At 32.9% G+C, this 18,671-nt stretch overlaps 2 protein-coding genes across 2 annotated transcripts; one reads left to right on the top strand and one right to left on the bottom strand.

The window, feature by feature from the left end:
* The first annotated feature begins 1,925 nt into the window (after nt 1–1,925).
* Nucleotides 1,926–7,280, top strand: LOC109002894 (probable WRKY transcription factor 4). Its single transcript, XM_018980816.2, has 4 exons — nt 1,926–2,604; nt 4,722–5,443; nt 5,546–5,704; nt 6,655–7,280. Exons 1-4 carry the CDS (start codon nt 2,119–2,121, stop codon nt 6,935–6,937), a joined length of 1,650 nt encoding a protein of 549 aa, XP_018836361.1. The 5' UTR covers nt 1,926–2,118; the 3' UTR covers nt 6,938–7,280.
* Nucleotides 7,281–7,923: 643 nt separating this feature from the next.
* LOC109002881 lies at nt 7,924–13,333 on the bottom strand. Its single transcript, XM_018980798.2, has 11 exons — nt 13,034–13,333; nt 12,000–12,164; nt 11,066–11,468; nt 10,642–10,725; nt 10,232–10,546; nt 9,754–9,889; nt 9,499–9,661; nt 9,127–9,255; nt 8,836–9,030; nt 8,381–8,503; nt 7,924–8,214 (listed from the first exon to the last, which is right to left on the bottom strand). Exons 3-11 carry the CDS (start codon nt 11,346–11,348, stop codon nt 8,101–8,103), a joined length of 1,542 nt encoding a protein of 513 aa, XP_018836343.2. The 5' UTR covers nt 11,349–11,468; nt 12,000–12,164; nt 13,034–13,333; the 3' UTR covers nt 7,924–8,100.
* Between the last annotated feature and the right edge of the window lie 5,338 nt (nt 13,334–18,671).

Here is an 18,671-nt window from a genome sequence, read left to right on the forward strand (position 1 = left end):
TACTTTCCAACTTCCTAGCCATTCATTTATTCATAATTTCATTAATTTAAATTATTGTTGTTTTTATAAATTGACTATCAAATTTGTTATATGCAATCATTTTTAAATATTCTTTATATATTTTATTGATGTGACAAAATTTAATATTTATTTTATATTAAAAAAATATACAAAAATTATGTGAAAATAACTTCACATAAAATTTTTATAAAAATTATTATACCCCTCCCCTTTTCTTATATTCGATCTTTATTTTATATATCATATAAAAAACTTGTTTATTTTAGTGAATGCCTATTGAATTTTATTACGGATAGTCGTTTTCATATGACAATGATTCATTCCCACGATTATAAATTTATTCATGGAAGACTATTTTTTAAATTGATTTTTTTTTATATTTTAATATTTTTTTTATATAAAAATAATATTTACATTTTTAAGATATTAAAACCTCGTGTCTAATATATCACCCTATTACTTCCTTTATTGATAATGATACATACATTACAATCAATCCAACTATCGAAAATTTTAAGATTTACATCTTGTTATTCTAGCAGGTTTGGAGGGTGGGATGAGACACAAAATTCTCATCTCATCATTACAAACTTTTCAAATCTCCATACAAAATATAATAAACAATTCAATTTTTTTAAATCCAAATTCAATTTTTTCAAATCTCAAAACAATAATAATACTAAAACATAATATTTTAAATACTAAAATAAAATACAAAATTTCCATCTCACCCTCAAACCTAATGCGTGAGTCACACGCAGCGACATAAACTATTATGTGTCTTGAAATTCACGAACTAGTTCTACATCACCTTATATATTTTCTAATATCAGAGATACGAGGGTTTTGTCATCAATTTACTATTTTTTTTTAAAAAAAGCCAAACTCTAGATTTCAGTATATTTTTTAAGAGAAATGATATTTATATTTTAAATAAATAAATTTGAGATCTATGTAAAAAAAAATTATTTTTAAATAATATATTTTACAATTTTTAAAAAGAGTGTGCAAAATTTATGTCTTAAAATTTATCTAACGTTATTCCAAGCAAAAATTCAATGTGCAATTATTTTTACGTATTTTTTTGTGCATTCTACTATTATAATTGACGGCATCATTTTTTTAATATAAAATAATTATTTTGGCCAATTACATCAATGAAATGTATAAAAAAATACGTAAAAATGATTATATGCAATATAACTATATTAGAGCATTTTCAATGGATTAACTAAAAGCTAAATCTATTGAATATTTAGCCATTAAAAAATAAAAAATGATCACAATGGATTAGTCAAATTTCAAATAATTTGAATTTAGCTACAGTTATATTCAAAATAATTTTCAAATTTACATGTTCATGTTCATAGGCCAAATTCTTATTTTATGAATTATTTCTTTCTCCAGCAAACCAACATGTCCAGTTTTTAGAAATGTTTGTTGAATGGATGCTCTCTTCAAGTGCACGAGTTTATAGATATTCTGTCCAAATTTGATAAAAAAAAAATATAGTTGGATGGGAATGATAGAAAATAGTAAAATATGATAAAATAAAATAAAGTAATAATTAAATATTTTTTTAATTATTAATTATTTATTGCTATATAATAAATAGATAGATAATCTAATGTGAAAATTTGATATGAATATTCAAAGTTGAATTTATTTTATATTATTTATATTATTATATAATAAAAAATAGTTATTTTAATATAAAAGTTTATGTGAAACAAATAATTAAAAACTAAATTTATCTTATATTTATAAAAAATATATTTTAATTTTAACTAATCTATTGAGTACAATCAGTTAAAAAATTGAGGGATGTTTGGAGGACGTAAAAGCTAAAATAGTAATTTCACGATTGCATGATTTGCCTCAATAGACAGTTAGCTGTATAGCTTTGTCCGAAACGAAGACAAATGAAACAGATAAATAAAAAAAAGGAAAGAAGAGTGAGGAAAGAAAGAAATGGTGAAAAGGGATTTTTTGGGCTGAATTTCAGATCCGCAGAGGCAGAGGACGAAAACAGATGCAAAACAAACCTTACAGACAAACAACAAATCAGATTTTTACCTTTTCCTTTTCCTGAAATCAATGGCTGATAACGAAGACCCTGCGCCGCCACTCCTCCCGTCCACGTCGTCACCACCGCCCTCTTCATCCCTACCTTCGAAATCGACCGCTCTTTCCCTTCCTTCACGCCCTACCATCAGTCTCCCACCCCGTTCCACCATGGAAACGATCTTCAATGGTGCTGGTGGAGGGCTGGCCGGTCTCGGCTTCAGTCCGGGACCTATGACCCTCGTCTCCAGCTTCTTCTCCGACAACGACGAGTGCAGGTCCTTCTCTCAGCTCCTTGCTGGCGCCATGGCTTCCCCCGCGGCTATTCCCTCACAACTCCATCGCCAGAGCTTCCCAGCGCCGGATGAATTAAATTCCACTGGCCGAGATGACGATTTTCGGTTCAAGCAGAATCGGCCGCCGGGTTTGGCGATTGCTCAGCCAAAGTTTTTTACGGTTCCGCCGGGGATGAGCCCCGCCGGCTTGCTGGATTCGCCAGGGCTGTTCTCACCGGGTCAGGTAATTCTCAGTGTTTTTACATGTTCTGTGGCACTTGTACGTTTCATAAATATACTTGTTTTGGTTTTGTAGAACATTTTTTTTTTTACGTTTCTTGATGTTCTGTTTTGTTGTCGAGAGAAAAAGACTTTGACAAGATAAATTTCATTTGTTTCCGTAGAGACTGGACATATATCTGGAACCTTGGGAAATGGTTCAAAATTGGTTACTTTAGTGGGATCTTGTTAAATGATCGAGTTCTGTGATGAACGATTCTGTCATCCAACCTTCAAATGCGTTTTAAATTTGACAGCTCCTTAAGACATCCAGGTTGTTGGCAACAAAAATGTGATTAAGGCAGGTTTGGGGGGTTGGATGACACACACAATTATTGTCTCATCTCTTTATTGCACTTTTTTCAAATTTCCATATAAAATATAATAAATAATTCAACTTTTTCAAATTTCAATTCAACTTTTTCAAATCTCAATACAATAATAATACTAAAACATAATATTTTAAACACTAAAACAAAATATAAAATTCTCATCTTACCCTCCAAACCTGTCTTGTTCAGATGATCTATTATTTTGTTGATTAAAAGCTTACCATGAATACCCAAATTGCGTATGTTGCTAGTTTTTTCTTGAGTATAGGCTGAGACTTTGAGGAAGATAATCTCTCTTGCACTTTAATACTTCGTAGGAAAATTTTGATGTACTATATTTATTTTAATTGACGAGGTTCATATTCCTACCATATTTTCATTTTGGATTTTGAGATGGTTTCCTTTCAATTGAAAACAGTCCACGTGTTATCTTTATAATGTTCGAGCACCTAGTATCAGATCAGAGCAAATAAGGTTTTGTATGCATGTGGTATATAGCATGTGCTTTTATTTATTTTTTAAAAAACAAAATAAAAATATTATATGTCATGTGCTAATACATGATATCTTCTCTCCTTATTTATATTTTTGTATCCTTGAATGTTCTCTTTAATGAGGTCACCTCATATTTTCATATTTTCCTTAACCTAATTAATCAGCCCCGGGGCAGAATGGTGATGGAGATGCATGTGCTAATACTTGATAACTTCTCTCCTTGTTCATATTTTAAGGAAGTCATTTCAACTCCCAAGCATATAGCATTTACCATGATGTTGAGTATCTAAATGATAGTACTGATTAAAAAAAAAAGTATCTAAATTATATTGAGGTTTAAAGATTAGAGATAGGAGTGCCCGAGATTTGAGCTTCCAGCTTAATGGTGACTGAATCCCATACAGGATTCACATCCAATCTACTATTTTGATCTTGAGAGCTGGAGTACTGCAGTGCTTGTGAGGATTGTGGTTTCTAAGGATTAAAGTCTCTTCTTGTGAATGATCTATGCCCAACCTCTTACCAAGCTGAGGCACTTATTAGAAATGAATATTTATGAAGTTATTCTTAGGTAGAAGCAGTGTATGGCTTAGATTAATGCTTGCTTGAACAAGGATAACTCCTTTTTTTGGTTAGATTTTTCTCGTGATGAAGCTGAATCCTTTGCCCTAGGAAGTCCTATACAGATATAGGATATAGGTACGAAACAATATGAACATGACCCTATGAAACAATATGGGAGGAATATTTTGATTGTTAATACGTAAAATATTTCTATGCATATATTATGCTAATTTTGGTTTCAAAGATAAATAAACAAACATCAAAAGGCATTAAATAGTTATAAATAATGAATTAACTTAAAATATATAAACTGAAAAAGTACATGTGGCCATTATTTGATACTAACCAACATTCTAATGTTATACCATAATTGTATAAATCACCAGATCTGTTGCTCTTCATTTGCATCACTTTTTCTTCCTTGAGAAATTTCAATTTTTAGTCCCCAAACTTAACCATCCCAGATCCATGCTGTATCAAAGTCTCATCCCATGTTGTAGCTGTGAAAACAAGTTAATCTTCTTATATGTATATGATACACATCTTTGTCGAATAAAATATGAGTGTGGCGGCCATGACATGCTTCCGAGATTGCACACTGTGTTCTCTCATCATCCATGCTATATAACTGTTTAACCTTCAAATCCATATTGTGTTTGCTTCTTATTGTTGTGATGCATGAAACGTGTAGGGGTCCTTTGGAATGACACACCAGCAGGCTCTGGCCCAGGTCACAGCTCAGGCTGCACAATCCCATTCCCATTTGCATGTCCAAACCGATTATCCATCTTCATTATCAACAGCACCTACTACATCATCAACACAGCTTTCAACCTTTACTACCAATACAACTGCACATCAGCAGAGCCCCTCAATACCAGACTCTGGTGTCGCAGTGAATGAATCGTCTGATTTCTCCCATTCTGAACAGAGATCCCAACCTTCTTCATTTGCTGCTGATAAGCCTGCTGAGGATGGTTACAACTGGCGGAAATATGGGCAGAAGCAGGTGAAAGGTAGTGAATTTCCTCGTAGTTACTACAAATGCTCACATCCAAATTGTCCTGTCAAGAAAAAGGTTGAGCGCTCTCTTGATGGCCAAGTAACCGAAATAATTTACAAGGGCCAGCACAACCATCAACCGCCCCAAAACAATAAGCGTGCAAAGGACACTGGAAATCCCAGTGGAAATTCAACTATTCAGGGGAATCCTGGCTTAGCCTCTCAAGTTCAAAGTGGGACTTTAAACAAATTGAAAGAAGGTATAGCTCCTTGTTCAATGTCAAAGAAGGACCAGGAATCTAGCCAAGCTACACCTGAACACTTATCTGGGACAAGTGACAGCGAGGAAGTGGGTGATACTGAAACTGGAGTAGATGAAAAGGATGAAGATGAACCCGACCCAAAGAGACGGTAGATTTTTTGTATTATCTCAATATTGATCTTGCTCACGACTAAGGGTTGATTATTTGTTTGTTTGTTTTGGTTTCTAACAGATCTCTTTCTGTTGTGCAGAAGTACAGAGCTCAAGGTTTCAGAGCCAGCATCTTCACATAGGACTGTTACGGAACCTAGAATCATTGTGCAGACAACTAGTGAAGTGGATCTTTTAGATGATGGGTATAGATGGCGAAAATATGGACAGAAGGTTGTCAAAGGAAATCCCTATCCAAGGTAGCTACTACTTTTCCTATCTCTTGATCCAATTCACCAAGAGAAATGATAAGCTTACCACTAAATAACAATTTGTATACGACTATATAATAAAATAATATTATTTTAAATTTTATTTTGATTTGATGTGTTTAAATTTAATAAAAAATATTATTATATTTAAAGTTGTCTACAAGTTGTGAATGGATTATTAGCGTATCACTACTTATTAATTATCTCTTGACAGAAGTCCAGCGTTTGATAATTGTAAGATATTTTTTTGCATACCATTTACTGAAAGAGGTTGATAATATAGATGTTCTTATAAAAATTGTAAATGAGAAGGCGGGTTTAACTTATTCAAACTTTCATTTAAATCCTCAACTCCCTGAGACTTTAGAATCCTCTTGAGAAAGTGGCTGGGTGATACATGGTATCACCAACTCCATTATCCGCTCAAGAGGTTAATTAAATTTCTTTAAGTGCATTTGGTTGTTGAATTGCTATTGCTACCAGTGTTAAGTCTTCAGTTAAAGTAGAAAGCAGCAGCTTTCAAATTCCTGGGAGTTTCATTCTTAGTGTCCTCAATCAATTGTATACATTCTGCATTCAGAAAGAAGCCACAGATCAAAAAGGTGTAGGGCTTATCCTTGGTTGTCACTAATATAGGTCTATGATCAATTCTTCCAAATAGTGGAAGTAAGATAGATTCATTCTGTCTTTTGACCACGTATTTATATAGCTGTGCCTTTCTTTCATCAACTCTTATCAGTCCTCTCTTTAACTCCTCCATCATCTCAATCATAGTTTGTCAGACTACAACCATCATGACCACCTTCATGCTTGTTTTATGTCTATGGGCGTGATGTCTCTCTCTATTTCTTTTTTTTTACTGCTAAGGGGTATTTATTCCTGGCCTATTTGAGGTGAGTCCCATGGATAACTGATGCATCTTTTTTTCTGATCTGCAGAAGCTATTACAAATGCACAACCCCAGGATGTACTGTCCGTAAGCACATCGAGAGGGCTTCAACAGATCCAAAAGCTGTCATTACAACATATGAGGGTAAACATAATCATGACGTACCAACTGCTAAAACTAGCAGCCATAACACAGCGAACAGCATAGCATCACAGCGAAAACCAGACAATGTGGCAGTCGAGAAGCATGCCTTAACTAACAAGATGGGTCTTAGGAACAATGATCAACAGCCGATAGCGCGATTACGTTTGAAAGAAGAGCAGATAACATAGTTTCTGGGTTGTGAATGTGAAGAGCAGTGGGTGACAGATGGCATGAAATTTTGCCATTAACAGGCAAACGCTGCTAAGTTAACTTTCATTAGATCGGCCATAGTTTTGAGGAAGCCCCCACCTCTATCCAAACAGCCATATATAAAAGAATGGAACTAGGAAAGAAGACTGAGAAGTCAGTTCAAAACAAAACTTGCCTGGATTAATACAGTAACTGATCATGTTGTATGTAAAACAAGTGTAAGAAGCAATATCTTATTGAAATTATACCTTTCTGTGCATTCTTTTGTACATGGAAATACATGTAATTTTATTCTATATAGTTGCTCAACTGTTGCATTTATTACCGTTGTTGTTGTTGTTTAAGAATTTATAGTTGCTCAACTGTTGCGTGGGGCCCTGACAGGTGAACCTAACCCAGTGCTTGCAAGCATTAATAAATGTAGTAATTAGATACATGTTGCATGGTGTATCAGCAACAACGTTCACCAATTGAACTCCACATGAGGAAAATCTAAATAATTCCCATATTCTAAGCTGACTTTAATGACTTAACAAGTCCTCATTCAGATCATCTTCTAATAAATATACTAACGAAGAATAAAAATAGATATTTTCATATTCTTATTATTAAAATAATATTATATACAATTTAAAATTGTGCAAATTTTATGTATTTTTTAATAAAATATAGAATTTATTATTAAAATATATATATATTTTTATAAATTTTAAATTTATAAATTTTTTAAAAGAATATTTCATAGTTCGTTTGAGGAGTTGAGTTAAGATTAAAGTTAAAAATTAAATAAAATAATTAGAATATAAATTTTTAATATTATTTTTATTTTAATATTTAAAAAAATTAAATTATTTATTTTATTTTATATAAAAATTTTAAAAAATTATAATAATTAAATAAAATGAGATAAATCAAGAAGAAGAGTTATGAAAATGAATCCGAAGTTATCGATAAGATACATTGATACAAAGAACAACTCATTTTTGCATCCGAAAAATTGGATTTTCTGCCATTTTACTCTCTCTCTCTCTCTCCCCTTTCATTTGTTGATCTAACTTCTACGGAAGCTGCCTCTTGAGTATTTTGCTGCTATTAATGCATCACCCTGCACTGCAGGTGTAGTTGTCCTGTCCTGTCCACATCAATCATCTTTCAGAGTTACAATTGTAGGTATTTGGCCACGATTTACAAAATCAATCTTGTTCAAGCGCACGCAGCACAGTACTTGTTCCGGCAGTTCTTCTGGTTTTTGTGCCTGCCATCATTTATTTTATTTAATACAAAAACTTAGTTATTCTTTTGAAAGCACTTCAACATCTGTACGGATGTAAATAATAAAATTTAAATATTATACGTTTAATCCTACTTATTACCTGGTAAGAGCAGAAATAATATGGCAATTGCTAGGGTAAGTGATATACCTGGATTGTTAAACCCAAATCAAGTATGCCATACTGCAAACGATCTAGGAATGATTCTAATCCTTTCCTGGATATATAGCTGAATCGATGGATATCCAGGTCAATTTCTAAGTAATTGGTTCCCTGGATATAATAAAAAGGCAGGGGAAACGTTAGTTTAGTCCACCCCACTTCACTATTTTATATATGAGATCGATTGAATAGTGAGATGAAATAATTTTAAATAAGTTAAATAAAATATTAATTTTTAATATTATTATTATTTTTATATTTAAAAAAATTAAATTATTTATTATATTTTATATGAGAATTTGATAAAATTATACTGATAAAATAAGATGAATTAAAAATGTTTCTGTATCCAAACAGTATCTGTGTTTATTTTTAGATCCACTCGGCACAATATGTTTATTTTTATTTTTATTTTATAAAAAAAAAGAGGTACTTTTATTTACCTTGAAGAAATTGTGTTGAGGGCGTGACAGTACAGGCTTATCATTATAAGCATGTAAAAGCTTCCTTTCGGTAGAACTCAATTGGAGGTCCTCTGGATTAACCATCCCAGCCAAAATTTTTAGTCTTTCCCTGAAAGGAACCAAGGACTCCTTCGTAAACCCTTTAACCATTTCCATCTCATCCTCGATGAATCTCTGAGGATCAAACCAACATTGGCATCAAATTAATTAGGATTGCACAAGGTTGAATGAAAGAAAATGAAATTGTAGGACATTTTATGGAGACAATACCTTGATACTGTCCTGAAAACGAGGAGAGATATCTTTGTCAAAATGATCGGATACTTTGAAATATAACACGAGGCTCATGCCTTCCCCATCGTACTCACCAAGGAACATGGTAGCAGGATAAATGGGCAGCTGGAACAACAGCAGAACCCATTCATCATAAACAATTTCTAGAGCAGTCAGTATATGCAAGGAAAATCTAACATTTCATCTAAGGTATCTATCTTTGTGACTTTTCTTGCTCCGCTGCTGTGGATGGCAAGCATGGCCAATGTCATTGGTGGAACAGAACCAACTAGAGAACAATATATATACTTGATAAAGACCCTCTCCAGCACAGAGAGAGAGAGAGAGAGAGAGAGAGAGAGAGAGAACCTGTATATTGACAATCAGCAATGAAGGCACTTTCTCGTGTGCTTTGGCACAAGGCAATTCAAGGTGTTGAGCAATATGATTTATCTTTCGAGGGCAGACAAATAAATCAACTCCGATTGGTACATATGGGCTGCACTCTGGAGCAGGGAACTTCTGTTTATCTCTGCACAGCAGGGAACTTAGTTTTTCATAAATCAAATCACCAAATGCTAGTGGTGTATTACAATGGGCATGAGAAGCAATTCATTGACATGCCTGAAGTAATTCTCGCCACGGAGTTTAAAGACAGAAGGTGAAACAGCAGACCAGCATCCCGCGGTCAGCTTCTCTCCTGGTGAACATGGAATCTGCAGTCCAGCTCTGGGATGATACAAATATTTCTCAGATGCACCTGACAAAATCCATTTTATATGTTTAGTGTTGTAGTGGTGACCAGTCCGTACATATAAATACTAACCACCTATATATATTTCAACAAACAAGACTTTCAAATACATTCTATATTCACTTCTATATATATAAGTAGTTTACCAAAATATATTTAAAGGTCGAGAAATATCTTCAAAATCTAATGTCAAATGGCGAGTAAATTACTTCCAAAACAACTCCGACATGACATAGTACAAATATATAACACTGGAAATGACATCTGCAATAGTTATGAAATCAAACAAATATGTCAACTTTCTAGAAAAACTGGATTATGTGAACCCTAAAAGCTGTATGTACTTACGATATTCAGTCTTTTCATTGCCATCGACAGATTTCCTCTTATAAGAATACATAATAACTGCAGCTTGCTTTCTTTGAGGTGGAGGGGAACTTGACATAGGTTGATTCTTGTCATTCAAAATGACTGGAGGAAGCAAACCAGGTAAGCAAGACTTCAAGTTGTTTTCTTGTGTATTCTCCGAAGGGTTATGAGTACCTCCATCTATTTTGAGGTAGCTTCCATAAAATTCCTCATATTTACACCCACTGTCTACAAAGCAGGAGGCACTTTCATACTGAACCAATTGAGTTGCATTACCTACCGAAGGAATACAATCTGGCAGCCAAAAAGATCGACACTAATTCACAAGTATTAATATAACGATAAAAAAAAAACACACACTTTGTTCTGGGGAAATGCAGATTTATTACCTCCATACACGGTGCTAAAGTCATCATCAGAATCAGATTCTAGAATACTAACCGAGTCAAACCATGCTTCTTCTTGGCATATTCCTGCAATTTATTGGTTGTTTGTGGTCAGCGATGGAAGGCATTTGTGTCCACCACAAGGATAAGGCGTTGCCCCAACAAGTTCTAAACCAACTAAGAATTACCATAAAAACGATGTAATTTAACTTTCCTTTGCAAGAAAAGAGAAAGAAATATCATACAATTCCTGTCGTAAAGAATAAAATCTATTTGTTTCTGTCCTTCTTGCTTAAACCAACTCCAAGTACCTCCTTACTAAAGTTTACATTAGTTTAGGTACCCTTTTGTGGTATCTTATGTTTCTTTTCTTTTCTTTTTTTAATGTTGTCCCTAATTGCCCGAATAAGAGAGGGAAAGAAGATACCATTTGCATCACGTTGACTGTGGTTCCATTGGAGCTGGGTGAGATGAAACGTCATGTTAGAAACTTCAGATCTCTTGCGGGTGGTGGCAGTACCCTTCTCAAAATCTAGATGAACAAATTCACTGACAGCCAAGTCTCTTGTGCAATTTCCAGCATTGTCAATCCCTTGCAAAGGTAGATCAGGAAAGGAAGCGCAGATCTTTCCACGGCCTTTACCACATATGGGAAAGTACTTCCTCCGGGTATGAACTCTTCTATTTGTTTTGGAGGCACAGCCACCCATTGTGACAACTATCTTGCTGAATAGGAAAAATCACCCCGTTAACGAATTTCAGCCTCAATTATTTCAACAAGGTGTCAACTTCACAGGTAGATGATCAGGTACATTTGATATTAACACCACCTGAAAAAACAAAAACAAAAAGTTTCTGTCATGCATTCCAGTGACAGAATCACAGGAATAAGTAAATCATAAAAAAATAAATGCAGGAGATTTGGCCAATTCTATATCCAAGCAAGCTTCATCTTCAAAACTGATAAAGCATGGAAAATATAACACATGCATATCTGAGGCGTGAATGAAGATGGCAGAAATAATGAAATAGCACAAGATTTAGTAAGTTCCTTGCTCTCTTTTACTATAGAAGATAAGGATTAATAGGCATGGATGTATCATTCGACAAAATATATTTTCAAACAGTTTACACACTTTTGACATTCCATTGAAGGATTGCAGACTACACAGCTGAAACTCTATGCAAGGTAAACCTTGATCTACACAAGCTTGGAATCCGCACAAGGGAAGCCAAATGGCCAACATATGAACTAAGATTTCCCATATCTTAGACCTTTGTAGTTTTCCATTAATCAAAACCATTCCATTTTGTTTTTCTTATAATAAATCAACTTTCCCATTCTTAAATCAAGCACATACCTTCAACAAATTCCAAAGAGATCAGCCGTTTGACTTTCTAGTTGGCTTCCGGGCACAAGAGTTTACTGTTTCGATGAATTTGAAATTCTAGGATGAGTATCACATCGATGCTCCTCTCGGATCACGTTGTCCTACTCCGATAGAGAAGAAAACCTGAATGCCACACTAGAAAATTAAATATAAATTTAGTAAAAGAACTCATAATCATTGTTAAATGAAACTTGAATGAAGAGATCATTTCAAAACCATCAGCATTTTAATGCAAAATTCTGAACGGAAACAATATGAATACTCGCTAACATATCAGGAAGCAGCATGTGCAAACAGAGTTTTTCAGAAATTAACAGCAAGTGTTTGCAAGAAAGAGAACGAAAAGATACCGGAAAAACAAATTGAAGGGATGACTCCATCATGTAAAATAACAAAGAGACAAATAGGACCTGCTAATTGAAGAACCAAGTTTATATGTACCCAAAATATGAACAAATACATGTGTAAATATAGTTGAATATATAAATATATACATATTATGTTATAAGGTGAAAGTTGCAATGTACGAGAAAACAAAAAAAAACAATAAACATTAAATGAATGTCATGTGAAAATCGAAGTAACAAAAAGAATCCACCAATGGGATATTACTTTGGGAACATACATTATTCGTATAATAAATACTTGCACCAATAAAAGATGAAAATGAGAAGCGAGAAACCCTGTAATTAATCTAGAATTGGTTTTTAACGTGAAAAATGATAGATAGATAGATAGATAGATCAGAAACAATAAAAAATGTCAAAGTTTTCATCACTGTGGTGGAACACGAACACGAATTATCAGCCAACGCTGAGAAATAATGCAACTAAGAACAGCAAGAACTCCAATTCAGGATTAAATGCAACGATAAAAGCCAAGCCAGTGACATATGGTAAACAAAAGAAAAAGAAAAGGGAGTTAAAGCTCATGAGTAAGCAACCAAACGTGAAATGCCAAGAATCAATATACCATAGATCATACAGTGAGAGAAAGAGAGAGACCTGAAGATAAGAAAGTAAGAAATATATAACTCCGGCATGAATGAACGGAGAATCGTCTTCGTTCCAGGAGAGAAGCGGAACTCCGATACCTCCTGATCGGTATCTAATATTCCTCTTTATTTTCTATATCTATCTGGAAGTCCAAAGAGCAACAACGTACAACAGCTGTGACCTCCAGAAGATAGAAAAGGAAAAGACACGCACACGCTTACACACACAATGTCCGTTGTATTCGGATCCTATTCCCAACTAATTCCCCGCCGCTTTTAAAATCTAATCTCCGAAAGTCCAACGTTGGTACGTATTTTGTTTTGCTCCCTTTGTTTTTGGTGATCTCAGAGCTATTTCGTGTCCAAATCACACATTCAGACACACACCACGCATCCATTGCCTACCATTTATATTATTAGCTCTCCTTCCCCCCCCTCCACGCTTCCTCTTCCTTCCCTTCTGTTCACCCTCCTTCATGACAGCCCTGATTTTAGTGACCTTTTTTTATTATTTTTTTCATATTCTTCCCTTAATTAAGATAATCTACTTTTGCCCAAAAAAAAAAAAAATCCATTGTATTTTTTTCAGATAATTTTAAGGGCTTGATGACTCGGAATTGAAGAGAAATAGATATAATATGGGGGGAGTCATAATATATTTAGAGTACTATTACTAAGCCATCTAAAACTTACAGCTCATATGGCTATCTTGACGCACCATCATGTAATATCACGAGGTTTATTAAAAATAAAAAATAAAAATAAAAAAATATATTCAAATCAAGAGGACGTTGAAAATACAAAAAGAAAACTATTGAAACGATAAGTTCCCTCTATCCCTTTTCATGTGTTTGTGTTTTTTATTTTTTTAATAAATCACGTGGCATCACATGGTAGTACAATGTCAAGAGGGTCATTTAAACAGTAAGTTTCAGATGATTAAGTAACATTGTTCATATATTTATCGAGTATTTAATATACTAGATTTTTGGAGTCTTATAATGTCTATATATTTTGCACCAAAACTATAAAGAGGATCATGGTCTGAATTTATAAATATGTATTTATGGAGAATATTTTGAGTACACTAAAGTCTCATATGTCTTAAAGAGGTATAAAAACTACGATAAAATAATTTGTATATCGATTTGGTCTCATATAACAAATGTGAAGCATACAAGATTAACATGAAAAAAAGGTATGAAAATATAGTTTTAGAATTAAGTCTATATATAATATATATATATATATAAAAAGTTTTAACAGAGTTATTAATATCTTGCAAATTAATATCATAAATAGAATGTAGATTTTATCTTTGGAAGGTTTATAGAGGGCAACTCTTTGCTGGCTACTCTTAGTTTTTTTTTACTATATTAAACTTGTACCTCTCAGAACAACCATGTTCTTGTTCTAATCCTAACATTTTTTTAGCATTTTTGTTTAATAAAAAATGATTTTTATAGTTTTATAATATATTCTCTCTCTTGAAGGTTTAAGATTTGACCACTCATCAGGGGAGGCAAAGATTTAAGAATAAATCTTCACAACTTCTTTACACTTCATACTCTATATTTTTTTTAATTTTATTATTTTTTTTTCTTTTATCAAATATTTATTATATGAATAATGAATAGAAAATTTGAAATAATTTTAAAAGAATAAACTCAAAAAAAAATTTAAAAAAATATTAAAAATTTTAAAAATTTAAAAAAATATGGAGTGTGAAGTGTGGTGGAGGTTGCGTAGCAAAACTCAAGATTTAATAAGATTTGAGACTCGTTCGTTTTCATAAAATTTTTGTAACTCATATTATCTAATTATTACAATTTTTTAAATTTTTACATGAAATAAAATAAACAATTTAATTTTTTCAAATCTCAAAACAAAACTAATATTAAAACAATATTTTATAATAATATTTTATTCGATTTTCAACATTTATCTCATCTCATCTCATCTAATCTGCGAAAACGAACAAGATATGAGATAAATTAAGGTACTTCTATTTTTTTTTATATAAAAAAGAAAAATATACAAATGCTACAATTATTCGTCTAAATCACACATAAATATGCATCTTTTGCGCAAAGAATATTCATACCTATATGCCAAAAAAAAAAAAAAAACAATTCTAGATAATTTAATATTTAGTAATTGCGTGATGAAGTTTCTATAATGAATTATTGGTTAATTAATCAATTGGACCCCCAAAAAAGATACAAAGAAAACAAGTGCACCAAGTTGGTTTGCATAAATTTTAACTACTTGATTCCTACCAAAAATGGTCAAAAAGAAAAAAGATTTCTGCTGCCCCAACAGAAATGGAGCAGAAGTTCCAACCTCATAGAGCTTTGCAACTTACGTGTGTGTATATAAATATATATATATATATATATATATATATATATATTTTATAGACACAATTAAATTCCAAGAAAGCTCAGAAGTCAGAAACATACATCAACAATCCAAGTTCTTAGATATCATGCTTCAGAAAAAGAGGGGAAAAAATTTGAGATGAGGAGTTGGCACAGGAAGCAAACATATACATGAAGCGCAGATCAAGGTCAGCATCATGGCAAGTGAAAATTTTGGGTTCTTTGTGCGCGTTAGTGTGCGAAAGTTTGCAGACACTGACTCGAAAAATATTATATATCAGTCACTATATATTTTCATACTTTACATTTGACAATTTTTTTTATAAAATAAATAATAAATAATCGCTGATGAGAATAATTTTTCCTCTTTAGCCATTTCATGGCACCATCCACCCTCTCAGTTTTATTAAGCAAAAGCAATCTTCATTAGCTGGCATGAGTTTATTAAACCACATTTGTCTTAGTTTTGGTTCCCTTTATGGATTAAAAACTTTCCCATTCATTCCACTTTGCCAACTTCTTAATAATAATAAAAAAAAAATTATATTTACAAGCTTATTTATTCACGGACTTAACACATCATTGATATGAAAGTTTCTGATCACATCAATTAGTATAATAAGTATTAATATTCTAACTTTTTTTTTTTTTTTTTATAATTTTAATGAATATCGATCGCGATAAATGATGTGTATACACTCTAGATTGCAAGTAAATAAAACTCTTTATCTGTCATGTTTTCATATCTCCATGAAGATAAGATAACATGACTTTGCATGATTGAGACTGAAAAAGTAACTCAAAATAAGACAAATTAAATTCTCCACCCATCAAAATGTTTTATCATGAAAAGCATGGTTGGTTTTCATAAAAGGGGTGGGTGTACTCTAAAATATAAAAAAAAAAAAAATATATATATATATATAAGGAAAAATATATAACATTAAATAGCATTGATGCAATGTACCCAAAGTGGGGGTCCTTGGAATGGGATACTTACCCCACCATATGTACTGAAAGCAATGATTAATTATGCAGTTTAGGCCGTGATTAAGAAATCCGTGTGCTTCAAGTGGTTGGGGCCCTGAGGGAGAAGGGTATGATTTTGGTCAAGCTTTGTCCCTATCACACCTACCATTGAAAGACAATCAAATCATGAAGAGTTCTCTCGTGTTTCATAACAACTATATTAGGTAAATTTCATACCTTTAAATAATTTTAATTATCCCTTTCAAACTGATTTGAGTTCAATCAGGTCAAGAAAAAGAAACCAACCAAATATTTGAGAAGGATGTGCATCTGATTGCAACTTTTCAACATGATTGTTCATTAGTGAAGACTTCTTTGATAATAAAACAGTCGTGAGAAATTATATTATATGTGAAATCACTATTTATTTTAAAAGTTAAAACTGATGAGAATAGGTAAATTTTATTATTTATTTTATATCTTAACACTCTCATTCACATGTGGGTCAAATTCATTCTCAATGGATTGGCCAACACGTGAAATATTTAATTAAATGAAATAGAGTGTAGAGTCAAGATTCGAATTCAGGTTATTTATTCTGATACTATGTGAATCACCATTTATCTCAAAAGTTTAAACTGATGGAAATATATAGATTTTATTATTTATTTTATAACTTAACATTATCAACCTTAACTCTACACACAAGCTTATGATTTGAGGATAGGATAACTCAACGACCATTTTATTTTATTTTTATTACAGTTGGTCTTTCATTGATTGGTTTAGACCTTTTCAACATGCTTAGGTGCAAACACACTAAGCGGGATGGAGGACATCTAAGTCTAACTTCTAACTAAACCAAAAATCAGGCAGAGAATATAAAAATAGTTCTTTAAACATGTTCTTTTGCAACAAGTTACCAGGGTTATAGACCAACGATGATCACTTGCTTTTCCCGAATTTAATATGCCTTTAAAAAAAAGAAAGAAAGAAAGTGGAGGGTCATGATATTAGAACTCGTTTCTTGCAACAATATTGTCGCTTAAACATGATTAGGAATCACAAAGCGAACCAAAACCAAACAAGACTGGACATAATGTTTTTTGGTTACCCTAATTATTGTGTTTTGGCACACACCGACAACAACATGACCACCATATATATATATATATATAGTTCGGCACCCATTGGAGCTTCACATCCACTACAGCCACTTTTACCCCAAATCTAACAATTATAATAGGGGTAGAGTAGTAGTCGCTGATTATGATGCTATACATTAATTATTAGACTGTCATGATAATCATATTTTTTTTTTCCTCAATAAAGTAGAACATTCATATATAAATTAGCATTTATAAAATACAAAATTTATTGAGGTAAAAGTCTCATATAATCTTCTCAAAATCAACATATTACAATACGGGAAAAAAAAAAAAGATCTAGAGCAAAAAAATGGCTCCCACCCATTTCCAATAAAGGGAGACTAGTTGGTGATAGTTTTTATATAATTTGATAAACAGAATATAGAACTACGGCTAGAAGCTGCAATAAAGGGTTGTATGCTGCAACTTGTTGGTCTGGACTGGTTAGAAGAAACTTTCACGTCCACTTTTACTCGATCATTGATTAGAAAAAGCAGGAACACAGCGTGGCAATCGGAAATTGTGATGAATCACCGGCGAGGGGCCATTACTGGTGGTGGCAGCGTGTGTAAGTCACTCGCCACATTTCGAGTGAAGAAAACAGTCAGATCTGAAAGATTCGATGTCGCTGGTCCTGAAACTAGCGTACATGCCGCACATATGAGCGGATTTCTTCCACCATCTAAACGATCGGCACTTGGAGAAGCTGATGGGTGTGTCGGTCCTATATAGTCGGAAAACAACAGATCGGCAAGTGACGTCGCTAACGGAAAAAAATTAGAAAACCAACCGAAAATAAACAAAGTTAAACGGAAAATAGACAAGGCCGTGGCCGGTGAGGAGGGGAGGTGGGTGGAGCCGAAGCACCAACCCCCCTCCACCCGGTGAACGAAAAAGCTTCCTAGGTGAGCCGATGGGGAATCTTGGCTAGAGAGAGGTCTTAATGGTACCTAACCACAGCTTTGTTATGATAATCATATTGTTATTACAAGATTATTAATCAATTCTTAAATTTTATATTTTGAAAGAGTTGATTTAATGGTTAATGGGTAACATTACTTGGGCACAATATAATAAAAATGAAATAAGTATTGTACTGTGAAATAGAGCATAACACTTGCATACTAATGGAGTGGGCATTAATATACAA

The sequence above is a fragment of the Juglans regia genome, chromosome 13 (genome assembly GCF_001411555.2).
Source record: "Juglans regia cultivar Chandler chromosome 13, Walnut 2.0, whole genome shotgun sequence".
In the NCBI taxonomy this organism is placed as follows: domain Eukaryota; kingdom Viridiplantae; phylum Streptophyta; class Magnoliopsida; order Fagales; family Juglandaceae; genus Juglans; species Juglans regia.

What these genes read in the sequence shown, in the direction of transcription:
- LOC109002881 (XM_018980798.2), bottom strand. Translation starts at nt 11,348, where the DNA reads ATGGGTGGCTGTGCCTCCAAAACAAATAGAAGAGTTCATACCCGGAGG. An exon ending in TGCTGATTGTCAATATACAG is followed by an intron (nt 9,256 to 9,498) that starts GTTCTCTCTCTC and finishes CTGTTGTTCCAG; the next exon opens with CTGCCCATTTATCCTGCTAC. An exon ending in ATTTGGGTTTAACAATCCAG is followed by an intron (nt 8,215 to 8,380) that starts GTATATCACTTA and finishes AAATGATGGCAG; the next exon opens with GCACAAAAACCAGAAGAACT.
- LOC109002894 (XM_018980816.2), top strand. Translation starts at nt 2,119, where the DNA reads ATGGCTGATAACGAAGACCCTGCGCCGCCACTCCTCCCGTCCACGTCG. An exon ending in GAACCCGACCCAAAGAGACG is followed by an intron (nt 5,444 to 5,545) that starts GTAGATTTTTTG and finishes TCTGTTGTGCAG; the next exon opens with AAGTACAGAGCTCAAGGTTT. An exon ending in AAAGGAAATCCCTATCCAAG is followed by an intron (nt 5,705 to 6,654) that starts GTAGCTACTACT and finishes TCTGATCTGCAG; the next exon opens with AAGCTATTACAAATGCACAA.